The following is a 23,975-nucleotide window of genomic DNA, read 5'->3' as shown; positions in this document are numbered from 1 at the left end:
CAACTTAGCAGTTTTTAATTCATGTTGAACATGACCAAAAGACATTTTATTCCACTGTCCCAACTCCTCAGCACAATTAGAAATACATCCCATAATACTTCTTAAAGGAGATGAAGCCTCTACTCTCCTCCATACATTCTCAATTATAGAAGAACACTTTTTCTCCCCCACCCACATAGCTTCAAACCTAAACAACTTTTTACCCTTTCTCCTAATTAAATGCCCATCAGTATCTAACCACAAAGGAATATGGTCAAAATAAGCTGCCACACCATGTTGAACTCTAAGGTTTGGATAAATATCACACCATAAAGAATTAGCAAGAAACCTATCCAACCTCTCCCTTATCAGACCAGCCCCTTCCCTTCTATTACTCCAAGTAAAACAATTCCCAACAATCCCAAATCTCTAAGATCACATTCTTCCAGCACCTCCCTAAACTCCCATATCTGATTATTACTTCGGAAACTCCCTCCACATTTCTCAGAATGATCCATAATTTCATTAAAATCCCCAAACACTAGCCAAGGTAGAGTGACCCCACGACCCAGTGCTTTTAACACCCTCCAAACTTCCACTCTGAAATTTCTATCAGGATGACCATATACCCCAGTTAACAAACACTTTCCCCCATTACAATCGGTAACCACCGCATGAATATGGTTTTTAGTGTAATTAACAATAGATAAATTCAAATCATCCTTCCATAACAGAAACAGACCACCACTTCTACCCACACAATCAACTCCAAAACAATTTCGGAAACCCAGTTTAAATTTACACATCTCCATCTGTCTAGACTTCATTTTTGTTTCTTGCAAAAAAACAACATCGGGAGCTTCTTTCATGATTAAATCACGAAGAGTACGAATACTCCGTGGGTTCCCAAGCCCACAGAGATTCCAACTTAAAACCTTCATTGTGACCAGCGGGGCTGTTCAACAGCCACCGCTGATAACTCAGAAATTGACTCCGTAAAGCCAAATTCACACACAGACTTACCTCTTTTTGCCCCATTGTCCAAAAGCAAGCTTCCTTTCCGCTTCTTTCCAAGACACTCTATATTTGCCTCCTTCTGCACTCGGACAGAGCTGCCTTCCGCTTCTTTCTTCTCCTTCCCAAAATTTGATTTCGTAACCCTCCTCCCCAGATAACTCTTTCGGGTATGCCGATTATGTTGAAACAAAACTGGGTCGTGACTTGGCTGAGTTTTCATTAAATAAGGCTTGCAACCGTTTGGGCCAAAACCCAATTCAGAGCCCAAAAGTGAGGCCTCTAGAACGGGCACATCAGTAAGCCCATCATTCCCATTACAATCTTTCGTGGTTTCCGTTATGGCTGCTTCCACTATCTTCTGAGACTTGACCATTGCCCTTAATGGTATAATGGTTGAAAGATCAACTTGAACCGAAGGAAACACTTCCTTATTTATCTCTTCCACAACCGTTTCCTAATTTGGTGTAACAGACACCTCCACATTTTCACTAATATTTTGCATAACCGGCACCGTAACACAGCTTTATTACTCGTCGATTCAGTCTCCGTCGCTCCGTCCGTCGTCAACGGTGCTGCAGATTTTTGCAAGCCTGAAACAGGGACCTCTCTCCGCCCTCCCCGTCGTCAACTAACTTTGGTTGTAAATAGTCTTTTTGTCACAATAAATTAGTTACAAAATCTGTTTTTCTTGTAGTAACGTAGGTCTGCCGTTGCATGTCAGTTTAATAATTTTGTTGGGGGGGGCATCGCCGTAAACCCCCTTGAAATTGAAGCCACAAATTACCTCACTTCTTGTTATTCATCTTCTACTGATCGAACACTCTAGGTCGGAGCTCCATATTCCTCGACTATGCCCAACAGTCTCATAATTTTTTGGTACAGTTGGTGGGTTAGGCTCAGCTAAGAATCGAAGGAAAGAAAAGGAACGACCGAGCAAGCCTTGAAAATCGTTACGTATAGGGATCGAGAATTTACATATATAAGCCTATATCTAAAATGATTCTTTCAGAAAATAATTCTAACTTCTAAGATTAACTGCAATAACTGTGGTCCTTTATTCATTTCATACAAGCATATAATACAAGGGGAAAAAAAAAAAGATAATATATACAAACAAGCATTAATTAATGACAGGCCCCAGGAGCAAGCACATTCTTTTTCCTTCATTTTTTTTTTTACATGCACACAGATCATAGCTAGGGAATTCAAACACGTACGTACGTATTATCACTTAGTTGATCATCATGGAAGCACCACTTAATTATAAGATCCATATTCTCGTGATCAGATGAGAAGAGGATTGACGAGCAAGGAGGTAATATAATCTTTCAGCTTGTGAGAGTTAGTATATCCATCATCCTCCTTGTAAATAACATCGATTACACGAGCAAAAGTGAGAACTCGCACCAGGACTTGCATCGGGACAGCAGTCGGCTTGAGGAACCCTTGATTGATATCTTTCCATGCATCGGACACTTCTTTTTGGAACAATCCGTATACCTCTTTCGCTGCTGAAACACCATACTGTTTCATGTTGCACTCAACCGCTGAGGCAACATGCCCTCTCTTTTGCTCAAACTACAGCACGTACCCATAAATTAATGTGCATTAATGGTTACATAAAAAGTACGTACGTACTATAGTAGTGGGTTAAATGCCAAGGGGAAAAACATAATGTTGAGTTTATTGTACCTTATGGGAGACAATGTCGTCCATGAGTCTGCAAATAATTGCTGAAGCTGTAACGATTTTAGGGCCATTGGAGATCCATTCAAAGACCTCTCTGTTTGCAATATTTCCCATGCCAACGAAGGAAGTTGTGGCCAGCGTTGAATAAGCTGAAGATACCAGGGCAATGCACGCAGTTAAAATAAATTCATGTAAAGCATCGTATATTCGGTTTAAAAAGAATTTTAAAAAAGGTTCTCAGGTAATATTAATCTAGAATTATTCTTGGCAGATAGCTTACTGCTTCCTTTGCATAATGTACACAGAATGATCTTCCCTCTTCTGCAGTCTCTGCCTCAATTTCATCGTAAATATCTAACAATGCCCGATAAATTGGCTTCATATACTCGGGAAGTAGATCTATGGCGCTAACGTCCCATCTGAAAATGCAAATAACGAGAATTTCCATATCATTATTTATCTTTTGTTGGACTATATATGATCAGAAAACTACCTATATTATATAATATGTCGTATTGAAACTGAAATTAGAGACCGAATATCATCATGTAACCTTTCGATTGCTTCCGTAAATAGCTTGAGTTCTTCGTACGAACCAAAGGCATCGTAGGTATCATCACGAACGGATAACATGGCTAGTACTTTTAACAGAATCCTTCTTGCAAGGGAATATTGAGGTTCAAAATACACTCCCATGATCCAAAAATAGCACTCTACTATTCGATCTCTCGCATAAGGCAGCTTTGTTGCAAAGTCCAAGTTTTTCCACCACCTGAAAAACATTCAACTCAACTTTTTAATATGACAATTTACAACAGTCTCCAAGGAATAAAAAAAGAGGAAAATGATAGGGATTCCGCCAGGAGATCCAGCTTGGAGCTCCCGGTCCATTTTTTTTTTTTTTACTACTTATTGATTAAGAAAGTAGTGGTTCACGAAAATAAATAATAACCCACCTTTAATAAATTCACATATTTAATATTACAATCTATAAAATATATATAACAAGTTGGACTTACTTTGTAATGTTGCATACTTCTTTCTGGTGTTGTGCTTGCACGACATTAAAATCTAACTTGGCAAAATTCAGCAGGGTTTTGTTGTGTGAATCTTCCTCCTGGTAGATGGAGATGTAATGGATTCCCTCTAACCTCGGTAATCCTTTACGGATGGGCCTGTTCAAAGCATGAGTCACTTTCTTTTGCAAATTACTGGCCGCCTTGGTATCATGACTGACAATTGACTCAAGATGAGTGGTGGTAAAAGCAAGGGCTTCATCAAGAATATCTTCTCCACGTAAGCCAAGATGTGCAGCCTCGTACAAACTCAGCATGCCATTCAAGTCAGAAATTAAGGATGCCTTGAAATTACCTTTCTCATCTTTGAACTCGTTGAAAATATCTGTTTCATAATTACTACGTCTATGTTAAAGAGCACTCAAAAGTCAAAAGACAATAGAAATAAACTGATGTGATTAATTAATGCTGAATGAACAGTAATTTGAATGCGCCAAGAAGAATTAAACCTAGCTAGGACGCACCAATTACTCGGCATTGTTTTCCTAGTAACCAACCCTAATTAGAACAAATTAAAGTCTAATTGATGGTAGTTTAATGATATAAAGATAACATTAGTAGTAGTACTGCTGGTTATAAGACATTTTTCAACGAAGAAAAAGTACTGTAAAATTTGAAGGACAAATGAGAACGTACCACATGAAACATTATAACCTTGTTGTCTAAGCAATCGAAACCAGAGAGCAATAGTGCAAAGGTTAAGGTCATCGTCCTTAAAGCAAGGAGGGTTTGTGTGCACTTCTTGCCGAATTTCGTCAATCTCACTTTCAAAGCGATATGAAACACCTAAGCACTGAATTGCATCAATCAGGCCCAGTTTTCCTGAAAGCGTTTCAGAGCATTCACATCTCATTCCCTATAAAATTTCCTATAAATTAATTAAAAAGTACATTTCCTAAAATTTTTTCCTAAATTTTACTCATCTTTCAAAAATCTTCTACATCTCATTCCCTATATTTTCTCTATTTTATTAAAATAACATTTCTTTATTATTTCTTTATTACATTTTTCTCTCACCTCCTTTTATAAACTTAACTACAAATAATTTTATCAATATAAAAATGGTTTGGGGACAAACAGTAGATCCCCATATTTAGGGACTTACTGTAGCAACCCCATCCCTAAACTCCAAAATAGGGAATTGGATGGGGGGTGGTTTGGGATGAAATCCCTAAATATTTCCTCAAATTATAGGGAATTCAGTGTTTGGAGAACCGGATGGGGATGCTCTCAGTAGGAGCCATGGGCATTCTCTTCAACTCTTCCTTCGATTCTTGGAGTTGCTCCATAATTTTATCATCTGCGTCCTACACGAGTAAATTAGTTCACATTGATCATCATCATGAGTTCTAGATCGAGATCATGATTATTAAGTTTTGAAGAATTTTAATTCTAAAATGTGAAAATAGATTGCGGGATCTAGCTTTAGCAATGACTATTTTATTATTTGCAATTAATGGTGCGAGTTAGATCAAAGATTGGATAAGAATTCCACGACCAGTCATTTTGGAGATCAAAGTTGGCGGTAAATGGTCAAACCAGCCATCTCTAGTATTGTCGCCACACACGGCATTTATGGGACCAGGGACCTTGGTTTCTTTAGACTCAACTAGCCACCACACTCCCAGTGTGGTGTGTGTCCCTCCCGGGCCATCACAATCTATTTGTTTTATATATTTTGCTTTCCTTTAAGTTAAAAATGTGGATCTACAGTTGTAATTCATCATTTTTACATCTATCTTTATGTTTATTGTTATTTCTTTTTATTTAGATAAAAATAAAAAAGAAATATGGACTTTGTCCATAAAGTGAAAGTCCTTTCATTCTCTGGAGAGTGGAGTTTGAAATATCTGCTTTAGGCAGAGTGTGGTCTCTGAGACAGTTTGTCTATAGAGAACTATAGAAGTTAAGACTATATTAGTCACAAAGGAATTCGTGTACTGATAGAGTTAGTCTCAATCGTGAGTAATTAGCTTGTAATCTAGGATTTTCCCTGTATGTACGTATCAGATCACAGATATAACTTTACTTAAATAAATGAATGAAGTCTATTTTTCATTAAAAAAATAAAAAATAAAAAACAATATATAAATATTACCTTACCTTGTTGGAGCCATGATCATCAGAATCATAGGATAGGAAATGAGCACCCCAAATGGTAGGATGATAATCCGCCAAGCTGCGATTCGATTTGTCACGAGTGGCATTTGGGATTGAGGCTGGAATTGTTGAAACCTAGATTGACATCCTACTAACACTACAAGAAAAATGAGTTTTTGCGATTAATTTATAACAACGAAAAGATTATTAGCAACTAAAATTGATTACAAATACTCTTTTTGTTACTATAAATTAATCGCAAAAATTCATTTTTTTTTATAGTGTAATTTTCTAATCTGAGAGGGTTTTGGTGATTAATGCAGTTGGTAGGGGTGAGTTGTTTTTTTTTTTTTTGAAAGGAACAACTACTTGTATTAATTCGTAACTGTATCAAAACAAAGTTTGTCATTCATAATCAAAGAATTAATGCCCGGAGGCCCCTCTTCCATCCAAACTATCTCCTCCCTTACAAGTACAGGGTGCTGGGGTGAGTTGTTAGCTGGGGGCTTCAAATGAAAGGCGAGTGTGGCTAACATAGGTAACATCCCTGCAGATATTTATAGACATACTGATCACGTGATTGTACGTAGGAAATTAGCCCTGGCCTGCCACCACATGATACTAAAGGGATAAATTAAAAAGAGTATTGCTATATTTATAAGAAAATTAAGTAAAAATAATTTTATAAATTGAAGTGATTTTATTTAATTTATTAGATTTATTTTATAATAAAAATAATTTTATAATTAAATGAATCATATATAGTCACGTTAATTTGTAAAATTATTTTTATGTAATTTTTTTATAGTTAAAATATTTCTCAATTAAAAAATATATATTTGGTACTTACAAAAGTGATAATATAATACGTCGGATTATTACGTACAAATTAAACACTTTGTTATAAACTATATTACGTATAAAGACATGAGTGTGTAAAAAAATAAGATTCACGTGTAGAAATATTTAAAATATTAATAAATAGAGGAAAACCGTTAACGGTATAAAAGAGAGCGGCAACTACCCTATTATGAGGAAAGTAATATAGCTTACTCAAATGCATGTCATTTAATTTACATACAAATATAATGTAAATATCGTGAGCTAGCTTGTTATATATATATATATATATATGTGATAATTTGATGCAGTTCTATCATCATCGTGTGCATTTGGAGTTGCGGTAAGAGTATTAAAAAGTGTTAAAATAGTCTTAAAAATTCTTTAATGACATAGTTAAGTTGTTTATGTATTACATATTAAAATACTTTTAATCTTAAATAAATTAAAAAAGTACGTTTGAGGAAAAGCCCTTATCCACACTGAATTCGATTTGAAGATAATCTCATATATATTATTTACAAGCCGGGATAGAGAATATATCTTTTGTATTATTAATACAGTATGATTTGATTCGTGAGAAAAATTTAAAAATTTAAATTTTACCAATCAAATCTTATCACGTAAGTAATGTATTATATGATATGCTATTTAAATGCTAATTAGGGTTTTTTTTTTCTTAAATGAAGAGGTTCAGAATTAAAATAAAAAATAAAAAAAAAACCAGTTGATATGGAGAAAATTTGATCTAGCTGTCTTTGTGGCTACAGATTAGTGAGGCTCAAGTTGGTACAAATTTAGTACTGGAATCCATCACATCATGAATTTTCCAATCTTAATGCCTTTAATTAATTTACACATTAGAGCATCCTCATCCCATTCTTCATCTCCATCTCTAAAATTTAACTCAAAATCACATTTTCTTAAATTTTTCTCTAAATTTTATTTATCTTTCAAAAACCTTCTACATCCCATTCTCCATCCCTATTTCTATTCTATTAAATAATATTTTTCTATTCTTTTTTATTACTTTTTTCTTTCACTTCTATTTACAAATTTAACTACTCAATATTTTTTCTTATTTTTTGAACTATTACTCTAGTGAATATTTTAAACAAAAATTTAAATTATTTTTTTGTGAATATGATAATATTTTTAAAATTAATTTTTTTATATTTTCTTAATCAATTAAATTATTTTTAAAATTATTATTTAAAACTATAATAAATATGAGTATGAGAGAAAGTGTAGATGATTGAAAAATTATTTATTTTATATATTAGAATAAAATATTGATAAAAATGATTTAGAGACTGAATAGTGAGTCCCCAAATATGAGAACTTACTGTTTATTTCCTAAACCTTTTCTTTTAAATAGGGATCCAGATGTAGGGAATATTTTGATTAAAACCTCAAAATAAATTCTAAATTATAGAAATTTTAGTATTTTAAAAATCCGAATGGAGATGCTCTTAATCAATAAGTTTCCCTATCACCTCAAAAGGATAGGCCCACCTTTTATCATCAAAATTATAATGCTTCTGTACTGGAAACTTTAGATATTCCGACAGCTACAAAGGCATCAGATCCATCAAACGTGGAAAACATGAAGTTGAGAGGTCTAAATTATTGGGATTTCATATCGAATTAGATAAGCATGCCAATAAATAGTAAAGCCATCTCTACCAGCTTTTTATGAAAGGACCCACCCAAGCTGCAGCTAGGCACAGTAATACTGACGAAACAACTTTCCTCTTCAAGATTTTTGAGGAGGACATGCAGTGGAGCCTCGGCCTCCATCGATCATGTACAACATGACCTCTTCTGCAGTTAATTATTGGCGGTATAGGCTATTTCTTTCTGGAAACATGATCTATCTAGATCATCCATAATTGGTGGGAAGCTATTGAAGTTGATAGCTAGGATAAATAATATATATATCATACGAGAAAAATATGTTAAATACTATTTGCTAATTCTCAATAATTTGAGGACGCAGTGTCTATTTTTTTTATAATAAATTTAGGTGTAAAATATTGTAAAATACCTAAGATAATTTTTTTTTTTGAAGTAAATACCTAAGATAATTAGATCATAAGGTTGCTGTCAACAGTGGCAGAACCAACAATTTCTATGAGGGGGTTAAATTTTCTAATGTGTAACACATTGAGATTCAAAAATCATAAAAACATAATTATATATAAAATTTGATCTCGATAATTTGTAATATACATGTAAAAATAAAATTCTAAAAATACAACGTCGTAATATTTATTTTATGTTTTTTACGATAATGCTTCATGAAATAATATTAATCCATTATTAGTTTTGTAATGAAATATTTGAAATTTATTTACTTCATATAAACAATAAATTGATCTTTTAAAATGACATTTTTCATTCTAGCTAGTACGTAAGCTAGTTTATTAAGTTTTCTATAAACTCTAGATATTTTCGTGTCATATTAAACATACGATATTATAATTGAGGCCTTAAATAAGTTTCTTCTTACTCAATAAAGTCTAGAGGATAAAATCTTTCAATAGTTTTCCATATAGATCAACAAATTTAAATGATTTTTTTTGTATTTTTACTTTAGATTTCATATTAAGAAACTTAATATTGTATAACAAAAAATTTTGAGATCTATATTAATAAATTTATTATTTATCCTAAACTTAGTTCTGATTTAATTTTGATGAGACCACACTTTTAAAAATAAATAATATATCTATGTATATATCACTACAAGAAAATGCACCTTTTGCAGCGATTTTTATTTTGTTGGAAATAAAATCGTTGCAATAGACTATCAACAACAGCGATTTTGATACGCTGCGCACTTTTAAAACAGTAATTTTCCCTTAGTTGTGTTTGCAGCGATTTTAAAGTTATTGTAACGAAAAAAATCGTTGCAAAAAAAAGTTCCTGTTCATTACTGAAAATTGCAGCGACTTTTTATGTTATTGAGGCGATTTTAATTGTTGCGCGTAACATTCTTATTTTGCAGCAGGTGATTTTCGCTGCAATTTCGCTACCGCGCCAAACATCCAATTTCACTTTGCAAATTGGAAATTTCCCCCCAACCTTTTTTTCCCCGTGTCTGCCCACTTTGACCGAGACTGGAGCTCATCTGCACTTCGACCTAATCCCACAACAAACTCCAGTTTCCATTCTCAATCCTTGCTTTCGAAAACCCTTCCCAGCGTGCAATGACGGCTTCAGCTCCTCGCCTGGGTTACCGATTCTCCCATTCCCATTTCCCCGCGATTACCTTCTCTAGAGCCGTTTCTGGTTCACCAATTGGGAAGATGATTTTAAGCTCCCAATCGTAAACCCTAGTGTGCGCACAACCTTCTCTCAACCTGAATATTGTCTCCGTTTGGGAAGCTAGTGAAATTGTCTCCACCTTCGGTTACCCTAGACGATTCCGTGCCTCCATTTCTAATCTGAAGATATCAATCATCTGTTTTCAAAGATGATCAATCGAGGCTACAGGTATCTCCCATTTCTTGTAGGTTTCATTACAAAAGGTGTTGTTTTTAGATGTACACAAATTTTTCCTGTATTTCTCTGTTAAACTGATTTGCATGTGCCTCTGTTTGCATTATACTGGTTGTGTATTTGCCTCTTATGTTTGGATTGCTCAATCAGTTGTGGGTATTAGATAGTTTGATTATTTACCACTGATGACTTGAGGACTCTAATTAGGACAATCTCTCATTGACTGGGCTTCAGAGCAAGACTTCATTCTGCCTCACTCTCAATTGTCTTCCTTTCAAGTGCACTTACCCTATTCATCAAGTTAATTAACAATTACTCAGTGTTATCAAGTCCTAATAACATACTTTTAGGAGGAAATTAAATGAAAATCCATATTGATGTCATGTGATTTTCGAAGATGATAATTAATGACATGTAGAAAGGCTTTTTACTTTCTAGAGAAAAAAACTATTTCTGAGGTACACAGTCCTGTAAGTAGGGGAAAGATTTTTGCATTTTAGTAGCACATTGGAAAATAAAATGGTTGAAACTTACAAGGTAAATAAAAAAAAAAAAAATAGAATGTATTTTAAGTAATTATGGGCATTGTTGTTAACTCAAACCACAACCTAAATGGTCAAGCCATTATGCATCGATTTTCCATCTGTTAAACCTACTTACTGCTAGAATAAAGTTGTTGGTATTAACTAAAGGATGAATTATGGTAGCACCATCTCATGGATAACATAATTGCAAACAATCAATATGAAAAGAAAAGCATCACCATAAGCAACTGCCTCATCTGGGTTCACAGCTTTGTTCGGTTCCTTTCCATCAAAATAGTCCTTAAGAAGCTGTTGAACCTTTGGATATCCTAATATGGCTTCCACCAACAAGCACAATTTCATCAATTTGGTTCTTCTCCAAACTGGCATCTTCCATAGCCTTCTTAAGACGTCCCATGGTCTTTCTAAACAAATCATTAATTCAGCTCCTCAAATCTAGCTCGGGTCAGTGGTTCAGAGAAGTGCTTGGGCACCTGCTCTCAAGTGATTCAATCTCGACACGGACTTGGTGTTGGCTGCTAAGAGCTCTCTTGGCGCGCTCAGGATCCCGAATCAGCTTCCCAAGAGCTCTGTTATCCTTGCTGATGTCCTTGCCATACATATACATATCAATTTGATGAAATAGTCCATAATTCTATGATCAAAATCCTCACCTGCAAGGAAATTGACCTTCCTTAGAGCACAAAATTTTAACTTATAGGGGAGCTTAATACAAACACTTCTGTCTGATAAATAATAGATACTTGGCATTTGCGCTGCCTACAAAAGTACTCTTAAAGCTACCTTTGTTATGATAAATACAACATACTGAACCAGTAAACAGTTATGTACACAATCTGAGACCCTCTAGGGTTTGTTGCAGTCAAAGTAGTCAAATCACCCTAATTTATCATAGGAGACTGGAAACTTCCAGACTAAATCAAAATTTTATATAGGCATCCAAGAACATATATAATATACTGCTCCTTTCAAACTTGTCTTCTCTTACAGAAAACTTAACAACCAATTATACGATTGGCTAAGAATATATGGTCTAACCTCCAAGATGAGTGTCTCCATTAGTGGCAACAACCTCAAAAACACCATTATCAATTGTCAAGATACTGACATCAAATGTCCCACCACCAAGGTCAAACACAAGGATGTTCTTTTCACCACCCTTCTTGTCTAGACCATAAGCGATGGCAGCAGCAATTGGTGAGTTGATATTTCGGGCAACATTCAGTCCAGCTATGACTGCCACATCCTTGGTAGCCTGCCTCTGGGCATCACTGTATTACGCTGCATGTTGGAACAAATATAATTACGCTGTGTAACTGAAATTAACGACAGGGTTTAAGAATGTAGAAATTAATCTATACCAATGGAGTAAAAGTATTTGGTACACAGTTGTTACTTTCTTTACTCACCAGGAACTGTCACAACGGCATCCTTGATTTTCTTAATCAGGAATGCTTCAGCCGTTTCCTTCATCTTAGTCAGAATCATGGCATTGATCTCCTCACTTTGTAATCCTTGGTCTCACCATCCTTAATCTTCAATTGAATGTAAGGCTTTCCATCCTTGTTCACAATCTTGTATGGAACAAGCTTCATGTCTCTCTGAACCTCCTTGTCTTCAAATCTGTGTGTTTATATTTGAGCCTGTCACTACCATTTCCAAACAAATGGATATATAATCGGAAATCAACAAGTTGAGAAGGATGAATTACTTTCTTCCGATAAGACTCTTGACGTCAAATATGGTCCTTTCAGGGTTGACGGCTGCCTGGTTCTTTGCAGCCTCACCGATCAGTCTCTCACTGTCAGTAAAAGCAACCCATGAAGGGGTGATACGGTTTCCTTGGTCATTCGCTATGATTTCAACATGACCGTTCTTGTAACCAGCAAATATGAGTTTTAATTGTATTTGCAAGGCTGGAACTTTGGCTTAAATTTCATTTGTAACTTGACTAAGTTCAGTTTATATTTAAAACTCCATCCTTTTTCCCTCTCTTACCTCACGTTTACAGCCTAAAAAGATAGCAGCAAACACACTTCCCAATTCTGAAATTTTCTGCATCAGATTCTGTCATGGTTTCTTTCAACTTCATCTATCCTTACCTTTTCCCCCTAATACTTGTTTAGTTGGGTGTGTAACTATGTGGGTGATGATTGAAACATGCAATATTTGTGCTAGAGTCTGCTTGAGATTATGACTTGTTTTTCTGCCCAGTTTTGTTCCATGCCGACAGTCTTACCAAAAAATTATTTAATTATACTTTTAACAATAGTAGTATGCTCTATGTGAATCACTTATCGAATATGTTTAGGCCTCCATTTATGTGTTAAACTGTAAGATATCAGTATGAATTGTTTTACCTTCTACTCAAGCTAATAACTAAGTAAACAACTAAGGATTTCAATAGAATGCCTTGGTTTATCAAGAACTATCTCTTCCTCTGTTTATGCTATGTCTACCCACAAATCATGCTTATTCCTAATTTTTCTAAACACTAGTTCATTGCTTGTGTAGTTGGGATTATAGTTGAAGTTGGGGGGGTTTTGAAATAGGTATACAACTAACTTATTGGCTTGTCAAGCTAGTGCAGAAAGTTTGACATGACTTTAGCTTTGAATGTATACTCTTAAGTTCTAGCCCCTTAGTTTGCATTTATCTTATCTGTTTAACTCAACCTCAATATGTGACATTAGGACTACCACTCCATGACCTTAAAAGCTCAGAACAATGATGCTCTAAGTAGCTAGATCTGAGAGGAACATTAATGTTAGCTCCTCTCTTTCTAGATTCTACGGAGTCCTCTTAATTTTTACCTCAAAAGGGGTTGTGTACTGCTCCTTTCTGTCTAGTGGCCAACTTGATGGGTCCATGAAATATGTTTGAACCTGTATTTTATATTCTATAGGTTGTCTTGTGTATATGATTATATGGGGTCATGTGTTGGTTATGCAATAGTTAAGCCTTATAATTTCAGGCTTGTCTATGTTTCATTTATATAAAGTTGTCTCCTGCAGTAATTTAGTATCGCATATTTTTAGATTTGAAAAACAAGGATATCATACCAGATAGTAAGTTTAGAATGACAAATGTCCCACACCGTATGTATAGCTTTGAGAAATGACGATCAATTTTTAGAAGGGGGACCTACTATGTCGTGGGGTGTTTCCCTGTTATTAAAGAAAAAGAAACAAAACCTAAACTCTTGTTGAAATTTACTTTTAGAGTTCTTGGCCTAACATTTCTTCGTGTTAGTTTTCTGGTTTCCTTAATTTCCCCTGTTTACCAGTACATAATTTATTGGAACTGAAGATAAGTTAAATCAGGTTGAACTAATTAAGAAAAAAATAGTGAATACAGGTTGATTAAATTGGACTTAATATGGTTGTAATTTCTGGGTTTTGTAATTCTTTTAGGTCATTGTTCAATAAATTGCATATACCCATAGACGGAGAGAGTATTCCATGTTGTAAAAATCGTTTAATACATTCGTGAACACTTGTCTTTTCTAAACTTTCTAAATCTTAAACAATTGTCAAAAGATAAGCATTTAACCGCATATGATTTCCAACACAATTACCCTAAAAGAGAATTACCTGAAATGGTCATTAACAAGGAATTTTAACTATCATTTTAATTCCTCTATGTTACATATGAAAGTGTTTTGTGACCATTTTTCGGAAAAGCTAGCTTCCCAAACTGAATTTATTGGTCATTTTTAGACTACAACTTGAGGGACTGCATATAACGTTAATATATCTCTTTGTAAATTTTCTGGTATGATGCTTTGGAGGAATAAACATTGCTCAACATGCCGTTTATACACTTTTTGTATGAAAATGCTTTGAAGCACCATAAACACCCATTAAGAGAAGTTTAATTATTGTCCGTGCAGGAGATTTTACTAGATAGAAGTTATGTAATTGCAATATCCCTTCTCATACTTTCATTTTACACATTACGTTGTGCTCTCTTTCAATTATATTATTTGATCCCTAAATTAACATTAAATTTTTTGATATACTAACAGACTTAAATGGCTGTTCATTTAATTCAGGAACAACCATTTTGATGGAGCAGTTGGACCGCCAAACTTGATGCACACCAGTTTGTCTTGTGGGTGACCATTTTCTTTCATTTAGAAATTTCCAGTTCTGATGCTGAACAATGATGCATGCGTTACTTTAATTTATAGTTGGGACAGTTTATGTTTCAAATATCATTTGTTAAGACTATGATTGTGATATTAAAGGGCTATCCGTTCTATATAGATTGAACGGGCATGTAGGGATCATGTGAGGGTTGCTGCTGAGCATGGTCATTTTTTAAGGTACACAGCTTCCCACTTCATTCTCAATGAAAAATTAGAAATCTGTGACAGTTGTTGCTGCATATCACAATGGTTGATATGATTTTGTGGCTGTTTTGGTTCTGAATGTCACATGGGCGAGGTGCTCTGAATTGATGTAGAGCATATGCTTGAAAGTTCAATTGTTCAATTAGGGAATTTGCTAGTTTTCTTGGAGGAAAAAAAGAGCCACAATAGATCCCTCTCATGTATGTGACCTGGATTAAGCCTAATTTTTCAGTTATTTTCAATATGGTAGCAATGATTTGGATGACTTTTAGGAGTTTGAGGAGATGGTTGAGGTTGATAAGGGCAATGGTGTGACAACATTGAATAATGACATTGCAGCAGAAATTCTTATAATCTTGGTTATAAACACATACAAGAAAAAGACCAACCAGCTTTGAGAAATGGCCATTTTAGTATGCAGAAATTGTTGGAGACTCTTCTAATTAGATGAATCTTTGTATGTTTCTCTTCATATTATATTAACCCACCAATATGGTGAGTTTTTTCTCCATTTATGTGTTGGGAAAAATAAATGGTGGGTAACATGTGTGCTAATATGCTGTCTTGGAGCACTATTTGTGGGTTGTGTAATGCTGAAATGAGACTCATGTATGCTGTCTGTGGATAATGATTAGAGTATACAGGTGTGCATGTTGGAATATGTTGGTATGGATCTGTTTTAATGCTCTATTTGACCATTAATAGTTGTCAATATATACTCTTAAGTGTAATTACAAGTCCATATAGCTAACATGTATGACTTGAGAGGATAATATCAAACTTGAAAATTTTACTTGCTACCCTACAAACACACACTTCTAAATATATTTTAGAGGCAGCAATTTTTGGGTTCAGCCCAAACTGATATACTCAGAATTTATAAGCTGTAACTTTATATGTTTTTTTTTTTTTCAGACTTAATATGGCTTTACTTACAAATATTCTATTATAAATGCACATAGGAAAAAGACCAACCAGTTTTGAAAAATAGAGAATTTAGTATGCATATTTTGTTGGAGACAAGATTCTAGTTAGATGAATCTCTACATGTTTCTGGTTCATATTATAAAAACTCACAAAAAATAAATGGTGAGTTTTTCTTGCCTCTTGTGTTGGAAAAAATAAATGGTGGGTAACTTGTAGACTTAATATGCTGCCTTGGATAACTATCATTTTTTGGGTTGTGTACTGCTCAAATGCATATGTTAGAGCTGTCTGTGGGTGATTACAGGTGCTGATATTGGAAAATGTTTGTAAGGCAGTGCCCTTTTTATGCACTTTGTTGTTAATAGTTGTCAATATATGTAATTACAAGTCCATATTAGCAAGCTGTATGACTTGAGATTATCTATCAAACTAAACTGAAAAATTTACTTGCAACTCTACAGACACACTTCTAAACATGTTTTTAAAGGCAGCTGTCATTTTGGGTTTTGACAAAATAGTTATAACAGAATTTATAACTAGTGGCCAAATTGTTTCTGTATTATCCTATCTCATAGTTATTTTGTTTTTTTGGATATTTATGTTAGGGTCAGGATCCCCATTAAGATTTTTGATGTTTGAGGCAATTTGCAGTAGATTAGAACCATAGCACAGTACATAATTTCCAGAGTACATGCATAACTTATAATATAAGCTTTGATGTATTTAGGCCTAATTCACAGGTTCAGCAGTGATGTAATAAACTGATAAATCTAGTTGTCACTTCTGAAGATCATCAACATTGAACTTTATTTACAATATGTACAACTATACACGTTGTATGTGAGTACTGCATGTAATTGCCTGTAAGATAATTAGTTGCAGATGCATATATATATATATATATATATATATATATATACTGTTTGTATAAATTGAGTAAAACCTTCTAGAGTTCTTGTGTGTGTTTCTTTCAAATATCTTTATCTTGTAATTATTTACAAGAAGCAAATTTAAAAGTGCTAGTGGTTCGTGCTTAAGGGTGTTTTGCTTAAATGACTGTAAATCCATTTCTAGATTTTAGATTTAGACCTTATGTTCTACTTTTTGGCAATTGGTGATAATGAATGAACATTAAAGTCACAGGCCTAATTGAGTATTATTTTCTTGGTCATTATTCAATGTTCTTATGTGTTAAATTAATCGGTTTACGTAACGAAAATCTATATGGTCATTGACAGAATGGATCGGAGAGATTGAAAGGCTGAAATATGCTGAACAATGAATCCCCCCCCACTTGATGCAGACGTGTTGAAGCTGTTCTACCCAATGCCCAGGTGCACGTTGTTATCGATGATATGAACTAATTCTAACTATAGAAGAGCAGGATAGTTGAACAATTGTTGATGAATGTGGATGTTTTCAATTAATGTTTAGGAGCAAGAAATGGGATCTATATATTTAGTAGTTTGTAACTACTGTAGGTTTTGCAAGTAGAAATTGGTCCACCCCAATGTATATAGCTCATGACTGCACATTAATGTGAATTTCCCACTGAGTTTAGATGAATGAATGTATTTGATTTATTATATTCCTCAGAAAAAGGTTTTTTCCTATAATGAAAGTAGTGAAAGAATATTAATCTATATTTCGTATTTCTAAATTGGGTGTTGTCAAAACTATAAGTGTTATATAGCAATGGAATAGAATTGGATATAGGTTTATGTGTGAATGGTTCATGTAGGAAATTTTAAATTTGTGGTGATGCCAATGAAGTTATGTAATTAATTGTTGTTACTTAACAAAGTATTAAGTTACATAAATTAAATGAAGTTTAAGGTATTAAGAAAAAGTTCATTGCTTAAGGGGGCTAGGTAATATCATGATTAAATATGTGAACATTACTAAATAGTTCATTATATTTCTTACTAAGTTTGAAAAATATGGTTATATATATAACAAATATATCAGCCGAGATAACGATCTTCAAAAAAAAAAAAAACGAAATATAACTAATAGCAGCGCTTTACAAAGTAATTGCAGCACTTTTAAATGCTGCAATTATACTTTAACAACGATTTTTCAGACCTATTACAGTAAATCAACAAATTGCAGCGCTTTATTCAATTTTCCAACGTTTTCATTACGCTACATTATCTTATTTGCAACAATTTTAAATTAAATCGCTGCAATTACTTAGCTCCCTTCCAGCGCTTTTACGCAATTAACAAAATCGCTGCTATTGAAAACTTAATTCCAGCGCTTTTAGAAGTTAATACAGCGCTTTTAAATGCTGAAATTAGCTATTAACAGCGATTTTCCCGACATGCATAATCAAAGTACGACCATTTTTCATAATTACAGCGCTTTTGGCTTCAGTTTCAGCATCTAAATTACGCTGAAAATAATCAGTTCCAACAATTTTTACAAAAAGCGCTAGTATTGGATTGTCAATTCCAGCGCTTTTTGGAGTAATTGCAGTGATTTCTAATGCTGCAATTACTCGTCTGCAACGATTTTTCAGACATTATAGCAACAGAGTTTAATCTGATTGCAGCGGTTTTAGTTGTATTTTCAGCATCCATTTTACGTTAAAAATAATCATTTGCAACAATTTATAATATATTCGCTGTAATTGCCTACATCAATTACAGCGATTTTGAAGTTATTTGCAAGGATTTAGAGTGCTGCAATTAAGATTTCTCAGCGATATATGTTTATATGGTTGCGGGCAGTTACAGCGATGTTTTGTGGTTTTAGCAAGGAAAATAAATCGCTGCTAAATGTTTTAAAAGCAGCGATTTTTTATTTTTCGCTGTTTTGGGCAAAAAAGACGCGATTATAGCGGCGACTCTGCAAGGATTTTGAAAGCGCTGGAATTGAGCATATACAGCAATTTAGAGGCTTTATTGCAGCGATTTTGTGCGCTGTAAAAGACCTGATTTCTTGTAGTGTATAAATAATTTATTTTTAAGTATATTAAAATTTTATAAAATTTTGCAGAGCATATAGGAATTATTAATTTTTTTGAGAGGACTATTTTCATCACTTGTAAAATTATGATTAAAAATTAGAATATATTTTGATTTTTTTTAAAAATTTTGGAGGGGACATATATAGTAAATGTAGGTCAGCCGCTGCTTGTCAGCTTAATAATTTTTTGGGGGGGGGGGGGGGGGGGGGGGGGGGGCGCGTAAACCCCCTTGAAATTGAAAAGCCACAAAGTACCCTCACTTCATGTTATTCGTCTTCTACTGATAGAACACTCTAGGTCGGAGCTCCGTATTCCTCGACTGTGCCCAAGGGTCTCATAATTTTTTGCTACGGTTGGTGGGTTAGGCTCAGCTAAGAATCGAAGGAAAGAAAAGGAACCACCGAGCAAGCCTTGCAAAATCGTTACGTATAGGGATCGAGAATTTACATATATAAGCCTATATCTAAAATGATTCTTTCAGAAAATAATTCTAACTTCTAAGAACTGTAATAACTGTGGTCCTTTATTCGTTGCATACAAGCATATAATACAAACAACCATATAATACAAGAAAAAAAAAAAAGGATAATACAAGCAAGCATTAATTAAGGACAGCCCCAGGAGCTAGCATATTCTTTTTCCTTCATTTTTTATTTTTACATGCACACAGATCAAAGCTAGGGAATTCAAACACGTACGTACGTATTATCACTCAGTTGATCATCATGGAAGGACCACTTAATTATAAGATCCATATTCTCGTGATCAGATGAGAAGAGGATTGACCAGCAAGGAGGTAATATAATCTTTCAGCTTATGAGAGTTAGTATATCCATCATCCTCCTTGTAAATAACATCGATTACACGAGCAAAATTGAGAACTCGCACCAGGACTGGCATCGGGACAGCAGTCGGCTTGAGGAACCCTTGATTGATATCTTTCCATGCATCGGACACTTCCTTTTGGAACAGTTCGTATACCTCTTCCGCTGCTGAAACACCATACTGTTTCATGTAGCACTCAACCGCTGAGGCAACATGTTCTCTCTTTTGCTCAAACTACAGCACGTACCCATAAATTAATGTGCATCAATGGTTACATAAAAAGTACGTACGTACTATAGTAGTGGGTTAAATGCCAAGGGGAAAAACATAATGTTGAGTTTATTGTACCTTATGGGAGACAATGTCGTCCATGAGTCTGCAAATAATTGCTGAAGCTGTAACGATTTTAGGGCCATTGGAGATCCATTCAAAGACCTCTCTGTTTGCAATATTTCCCATGCCAACGAAGGAAGTTGTGGCCAGCGTTGAATAAGCTGAAGATACCAGGGCAATACGCATGTACTCCTCCATTGTTGGAACGAAGCTTTCATGACACCACTTGGCTTCCACATGGTAGGCTTGGACTACTTTTTTCATCTGCAATGCACAGAGTTAAAATAAATTCATGTAAAGCATCGTATATTCGGTTTAAAAAGAATTTTAAAAAAAGGTTCCCAGGTAATATTAATCTAGAATTATTATTGGCAGCTAGCTTACTGCTTCCTTTGCATAATGTACACAGAATGATCTTCCCTCTTTTGCAGTCTCTGCCTCAATTTCATCGTAAATATCTAACAATGCCCGATAAATTGGCTTCATATACTCGGGAAGTAGATCTATGGCGCTAACATCCCATCTGAAAATGCAAATAACGAGAATTTCCATATCATTATTTATCTTTTGTTGGACTATATATGATCAGAAAACTACCTACATTATTTAATATGTCGTATTGAAACTGAAATTAGAGACCGAATATCATCATGTAACCTTTCGATTGCTTCCGTAAATAGCTCGAGTTCTTCGTACGAACCAAAGGCATCGTAGGTATCATCAATAACGGATATCATGGATATTACTTTTAACAGAATCATTCTTGCAACGGAATATTGAGGTTCAAAATACACTCCCATGATCCAAAAATAGCACTCTACTATTCGGTCTCTCGCATAAGGCAGCTTTGTTGCAAAGTCTAAGTTTTTCCACCACCTGAAAAACAATCGCTCAACTTTTTAATATGACAATTTACAACAGTCTCCAGGGACCAAAAAAAAAAAAAGGAAAATGATAAGGATTCTGCCAGGGATCCCGCTTGGAGCTCCCGGTCCAATTTTTTTTTTTACTACTTACTGATTAAGAAAGCAGTGGTTCACGAAAATAAATAATAATCCACTTTTAATAAATTCACATATTTAATATTACAATCTATAAAATATATATATATATTTATATAACAAGTTGGACATACTTTGTAATGTTGCATACTTCTTTCTGGTGTTGTGCTTGTACGGCATTAAAATCTAACTTGGCAAAATTCAGCAGGGTTTTGTTGTGTGAATCTTCCTCCTGGTAGATGGAGATGTAATGGATTGCCTCTAACCTCGGTAATCCTTTACGGAGGGGCCTGTTCAGAGCATGAGTCACTTTCTTTTGCAAATTACCGGCCGCCTTGATATCATGACTGACAACTGACTCAAGATGAGTGGTGGTAAAAGCAAGGGCTTCATCAAGAATATCTTCTCCACGTAAGCCAAGATGTGCAGCCTCGTACAAACTCAGCATGCCATTCACGTCAGAAGTTAAGGATGCCTTGAAATGACCTTTCTCATCTCTGAACTCGTTAAAAATATCTGTTTCATAATTACTATGTCTATGTTAAAGAGCACTCAAAAGTCAAAAGACAAAAGAAATCAACTGATCATTTGATTAATTAATGCTGAATGAACAGTAATTTGAATGCGCCAAGGAGAATTAAACCTAGCTAGGACCCACCAATTACTCGGTCTTGTTTTCCTAGTAACCAACCCTAATTAGAACAAATTAAAGTCTAATTGATGGTAGTTTAATGATATAAAGATAACATTAGTAGTAGTATTGCTGGTTATAAGACATTTTTCAACGAAGAAAAAGTACTGTAAAATTTGAAGGACAAATGAGAACGTACCACATGAAACATTATAACCTTGTTGTCTAAGCAATCGAAACCAGAGAGCAATAGTGCAAAGGTTAAGGTCATCGTCCTTAAAGCAAGGAGGGTTCGTGTGCACTTCCTGTAGAATTTCGTCAATCTCACTTTCAAAATGATATGAAACACCTAAGCGCTGAATTGCATCAATCAGGCCCAATTTTCCTGAAAGTGTTTCAGTAGGAGCCATGAACATTCTCTTCAACTCTTCCTTCGATTTTTGGAGTTGTTCCAAAATTTTATCATCTGCGTCCTACACGAGTAAATTAATTTACATCATAATGAGTTCTAGATCAAGATCATGATAATTAAGTTTTGAAGAATTTTAATTCTAAAATGTGAAAAAAGATTGCGAGATCCGGCCAGCTTTAGCAATGAGTACTATTTTATTATTTACAATTATGGTACGAGTTAGATCAAAGATTGGATAACAAATCTATGACCAGTCATTTTAGAGATCAAAGTTGGCAGTAAATAGAAAAACCAGCCATCTCCACTGCCGGCATGCACGGCGTTTATGGGACTAGGGATTTCAATTTCTTTAGACTCGACTGGCTGTCACACTCCTAGCACATGGCGCATGTCCATCACTCGCCACCGCAGTCTCTTTATTTCTTGTATTTTGCTTTCCTTCAAATTGAAAATATGGATCTATAGTTGTAATTTGTTATTTTCACATCTATCTTTATGTTTATTGTTATTTCTTTTTGTTTAGATAAAAATAAAAAAGAAATAGTCTCTTTGACTTTTTGCCCATAGAGTGAAAGTTCTCTTATCCTCTGGAGGGTAGGGTTTGAAATCTTTGTTTTAGACAGAGTGTGGTCTCTCAGACGGTTTATCTGTAGAGAGTTATATATAGAAGTTAAGACTATAACAGTCACAAAAGAATTTGTGTACTGGTAGAACCTCAACCGTGAGTAGCTAGCTTGTAATCTAGAATTTTTTCTGTATGTATCATGTCAAAGCTATAACTTCACTTTTATAAATGAATGAAATTTATTTCTCATAAAAATATATATATATATATATATATATATATATATATATATATATATATATTACCATGTTGGAGTCGTGATGATCCTCAGAAGCATAACATAGGAAATGAGCACCCCAAATGGTAGGATGATAATCCGCCAAACTGCGATTCGATTTGTCACCAGTGGCAATTGGGATTGAGGCCGGAACTGCTGAAACCTGGAGTGACATCCTACTAATTTTCTAATTTGAGAGGGTTTTGGTGATTAATGCAGTTGGTAGGGATGAGTTTACAACTGGGGGCTTCAAATTATAGGCAAGTGTGGCTAACATAGGTACCATGTCTGCTGATATTTATAGACATACTGATCTCGTAATGGTACGTAGGAAATGAGCCTTGGCTTGCCCCCACGTGATAATAAAGGGATAAATTAAAAAAAAAAATACTGTCATATGTATAAAAGAATTATATAAAAATAATTTTATAAATTATTAACTTGACTTTATTTGATCTACAAGATATACTTTATAATAAAAGTAATTTTGTAATCTAATGAACTATATCTATCAAATCAATTTGTAAATTTATTTTTATGTAATTATTTTATCGTTAAAATATTTCTCAATTAAAAAATATATATTTGGTATACTTACAAAAGTGTTAATATAATAAGTCGGATTACGTACAAATTAAACTCTTTGTTATAAACTTTTTCGAATAATGGGAAACGTAATTTAAATTTTAAAGAGATTATTAATAAATAAAAAAAGTTATAGAATTTTTAAATAATTACAACTTTTAAATTTTTAAAGATATGATCATAATCTTTAAAAATTTAAATAATCGTAATTTCTACATCATAAAATATTTTTTAAAATTTATTTCCAAACAAACGTAACATACTTAAAAGTGCTTTAAATATATCGTTATCAAATAGCAAGTAACATTTTAATAGTATAATTTATTAATTAAATTATAAGATAA

General features: G+C 34.1%; 1 protein-coding gene and 1 long non-coding RNA gene across 4 annotated transcripts; both read right to left on the bottom strand.

Annotated features, from left to right (window-relative positions):
• Window positions 1–2,057: 2,057 nt before the first annotated feature.
• LOC122289164 ((-)-germacrene D synthase-like) lies at window positions 2,058–23,308 on the bottom strand. Of its 3 annotated transcripts, XM_043096122.1 has the most exons (8): window positions 23,075–23,308; window positions 21,992–22,265; window positions 21,296–21,677; window positions 20,818–21,036; window positions 20,545–20,683; window positions 20,332–20,424; window positions 2,689–2,844; window positions 2,058–2,574 (listed from the first exon to the last, which is right to left on the bottom strand). In XM_043096122.1, exons 1-8 carry the CDS (start codon window positions 23,219–23,221, stop codon window positions 2,281–2,283), a joined length of 1,704 nt encoding a protein of 567 aa, XP_042952056.1. In that variant the 5' UTR covers window positions 23,222–23,308; the 3' UTR covers window positions 2,058–2,280. The 3 variants fall into 3 exon arrangements, with proteins under 3 accessions (XP_042952056.1, XP_042952055.1, XP_042952057.1); XM_043096121.1 differs by lacking the exons at window positions 2,058–2,574; window positions 2,689–2,844 and adding an exon at window positions 19,504–20,061 and having other exon boundaries at window positions 20,176–20,424; XM_043096123.1 differs by lacking the exons at window positions 2,058–2,574; window positions 2,689–2,844; window positions 20,332–20,424 and adding exons at window positions 19,863–20,061; window positions 20,176–20,321.
• On the bottom strand, window positions 11,358–11,943 carry LOC122289165. Its single transcript, XR_006236129.1, has 2 exons — window positions 11,789–11,943; window positions 11,358–11,403 (listed from the first exon to the last, which is right to left on the bottom strand). It is a non-coding gene; the product is annotated as an uncharacterized LOC122289165 (long non-coding RNA).
• Window positions 23,309–23,975: the final 667 nt, after the last annotated feature.

The sequence above is a fragment of the Carya illinoinensis genome, chromosome 12 (genome assembly GCF_018687715.1).
Source record: "Carya illinoinensis cultivar Pawnee chromosome 12, C.illinoinensisPawnee_v1, whole genome shotgun sequence".
Lineage (NCBI taxonomy): Eukaryota > Viridiplantae > Streptophyta > Magnoliopsida > Fagales > Juglandaceae > Carya > Carya illinoinensis.
Note: the sequence above shows the minus strand (reverse complement) of the source record. Positions and strands in the feature narration are given on the sequence as shown.

Excerpts from the sequence above, each read along its gene's own strand:
- LOC122289164 (XM_043096122.1), bottom strand. The coding sequence starts at position 23,221 with ATGTCACTCCAGGTTTCAGCAGTTCCGGCCTCAATCCCAATTGCCACT. Across the intron at positions 22,266-23,074 it reads ATCATCACGACTCCAACATG|GACGCAGATGATAAAATTTT; the intron begins GTAATATATATA and ends TTACTCGTGTAG. Across the intron at positions 20,684-20,817 it reads TTTACGGAAGCAATCGAAAG|ATGGGATGTTAGCGCCATAG; the intron begins GTTACATGATGA and ends TTGCATTTTCAG.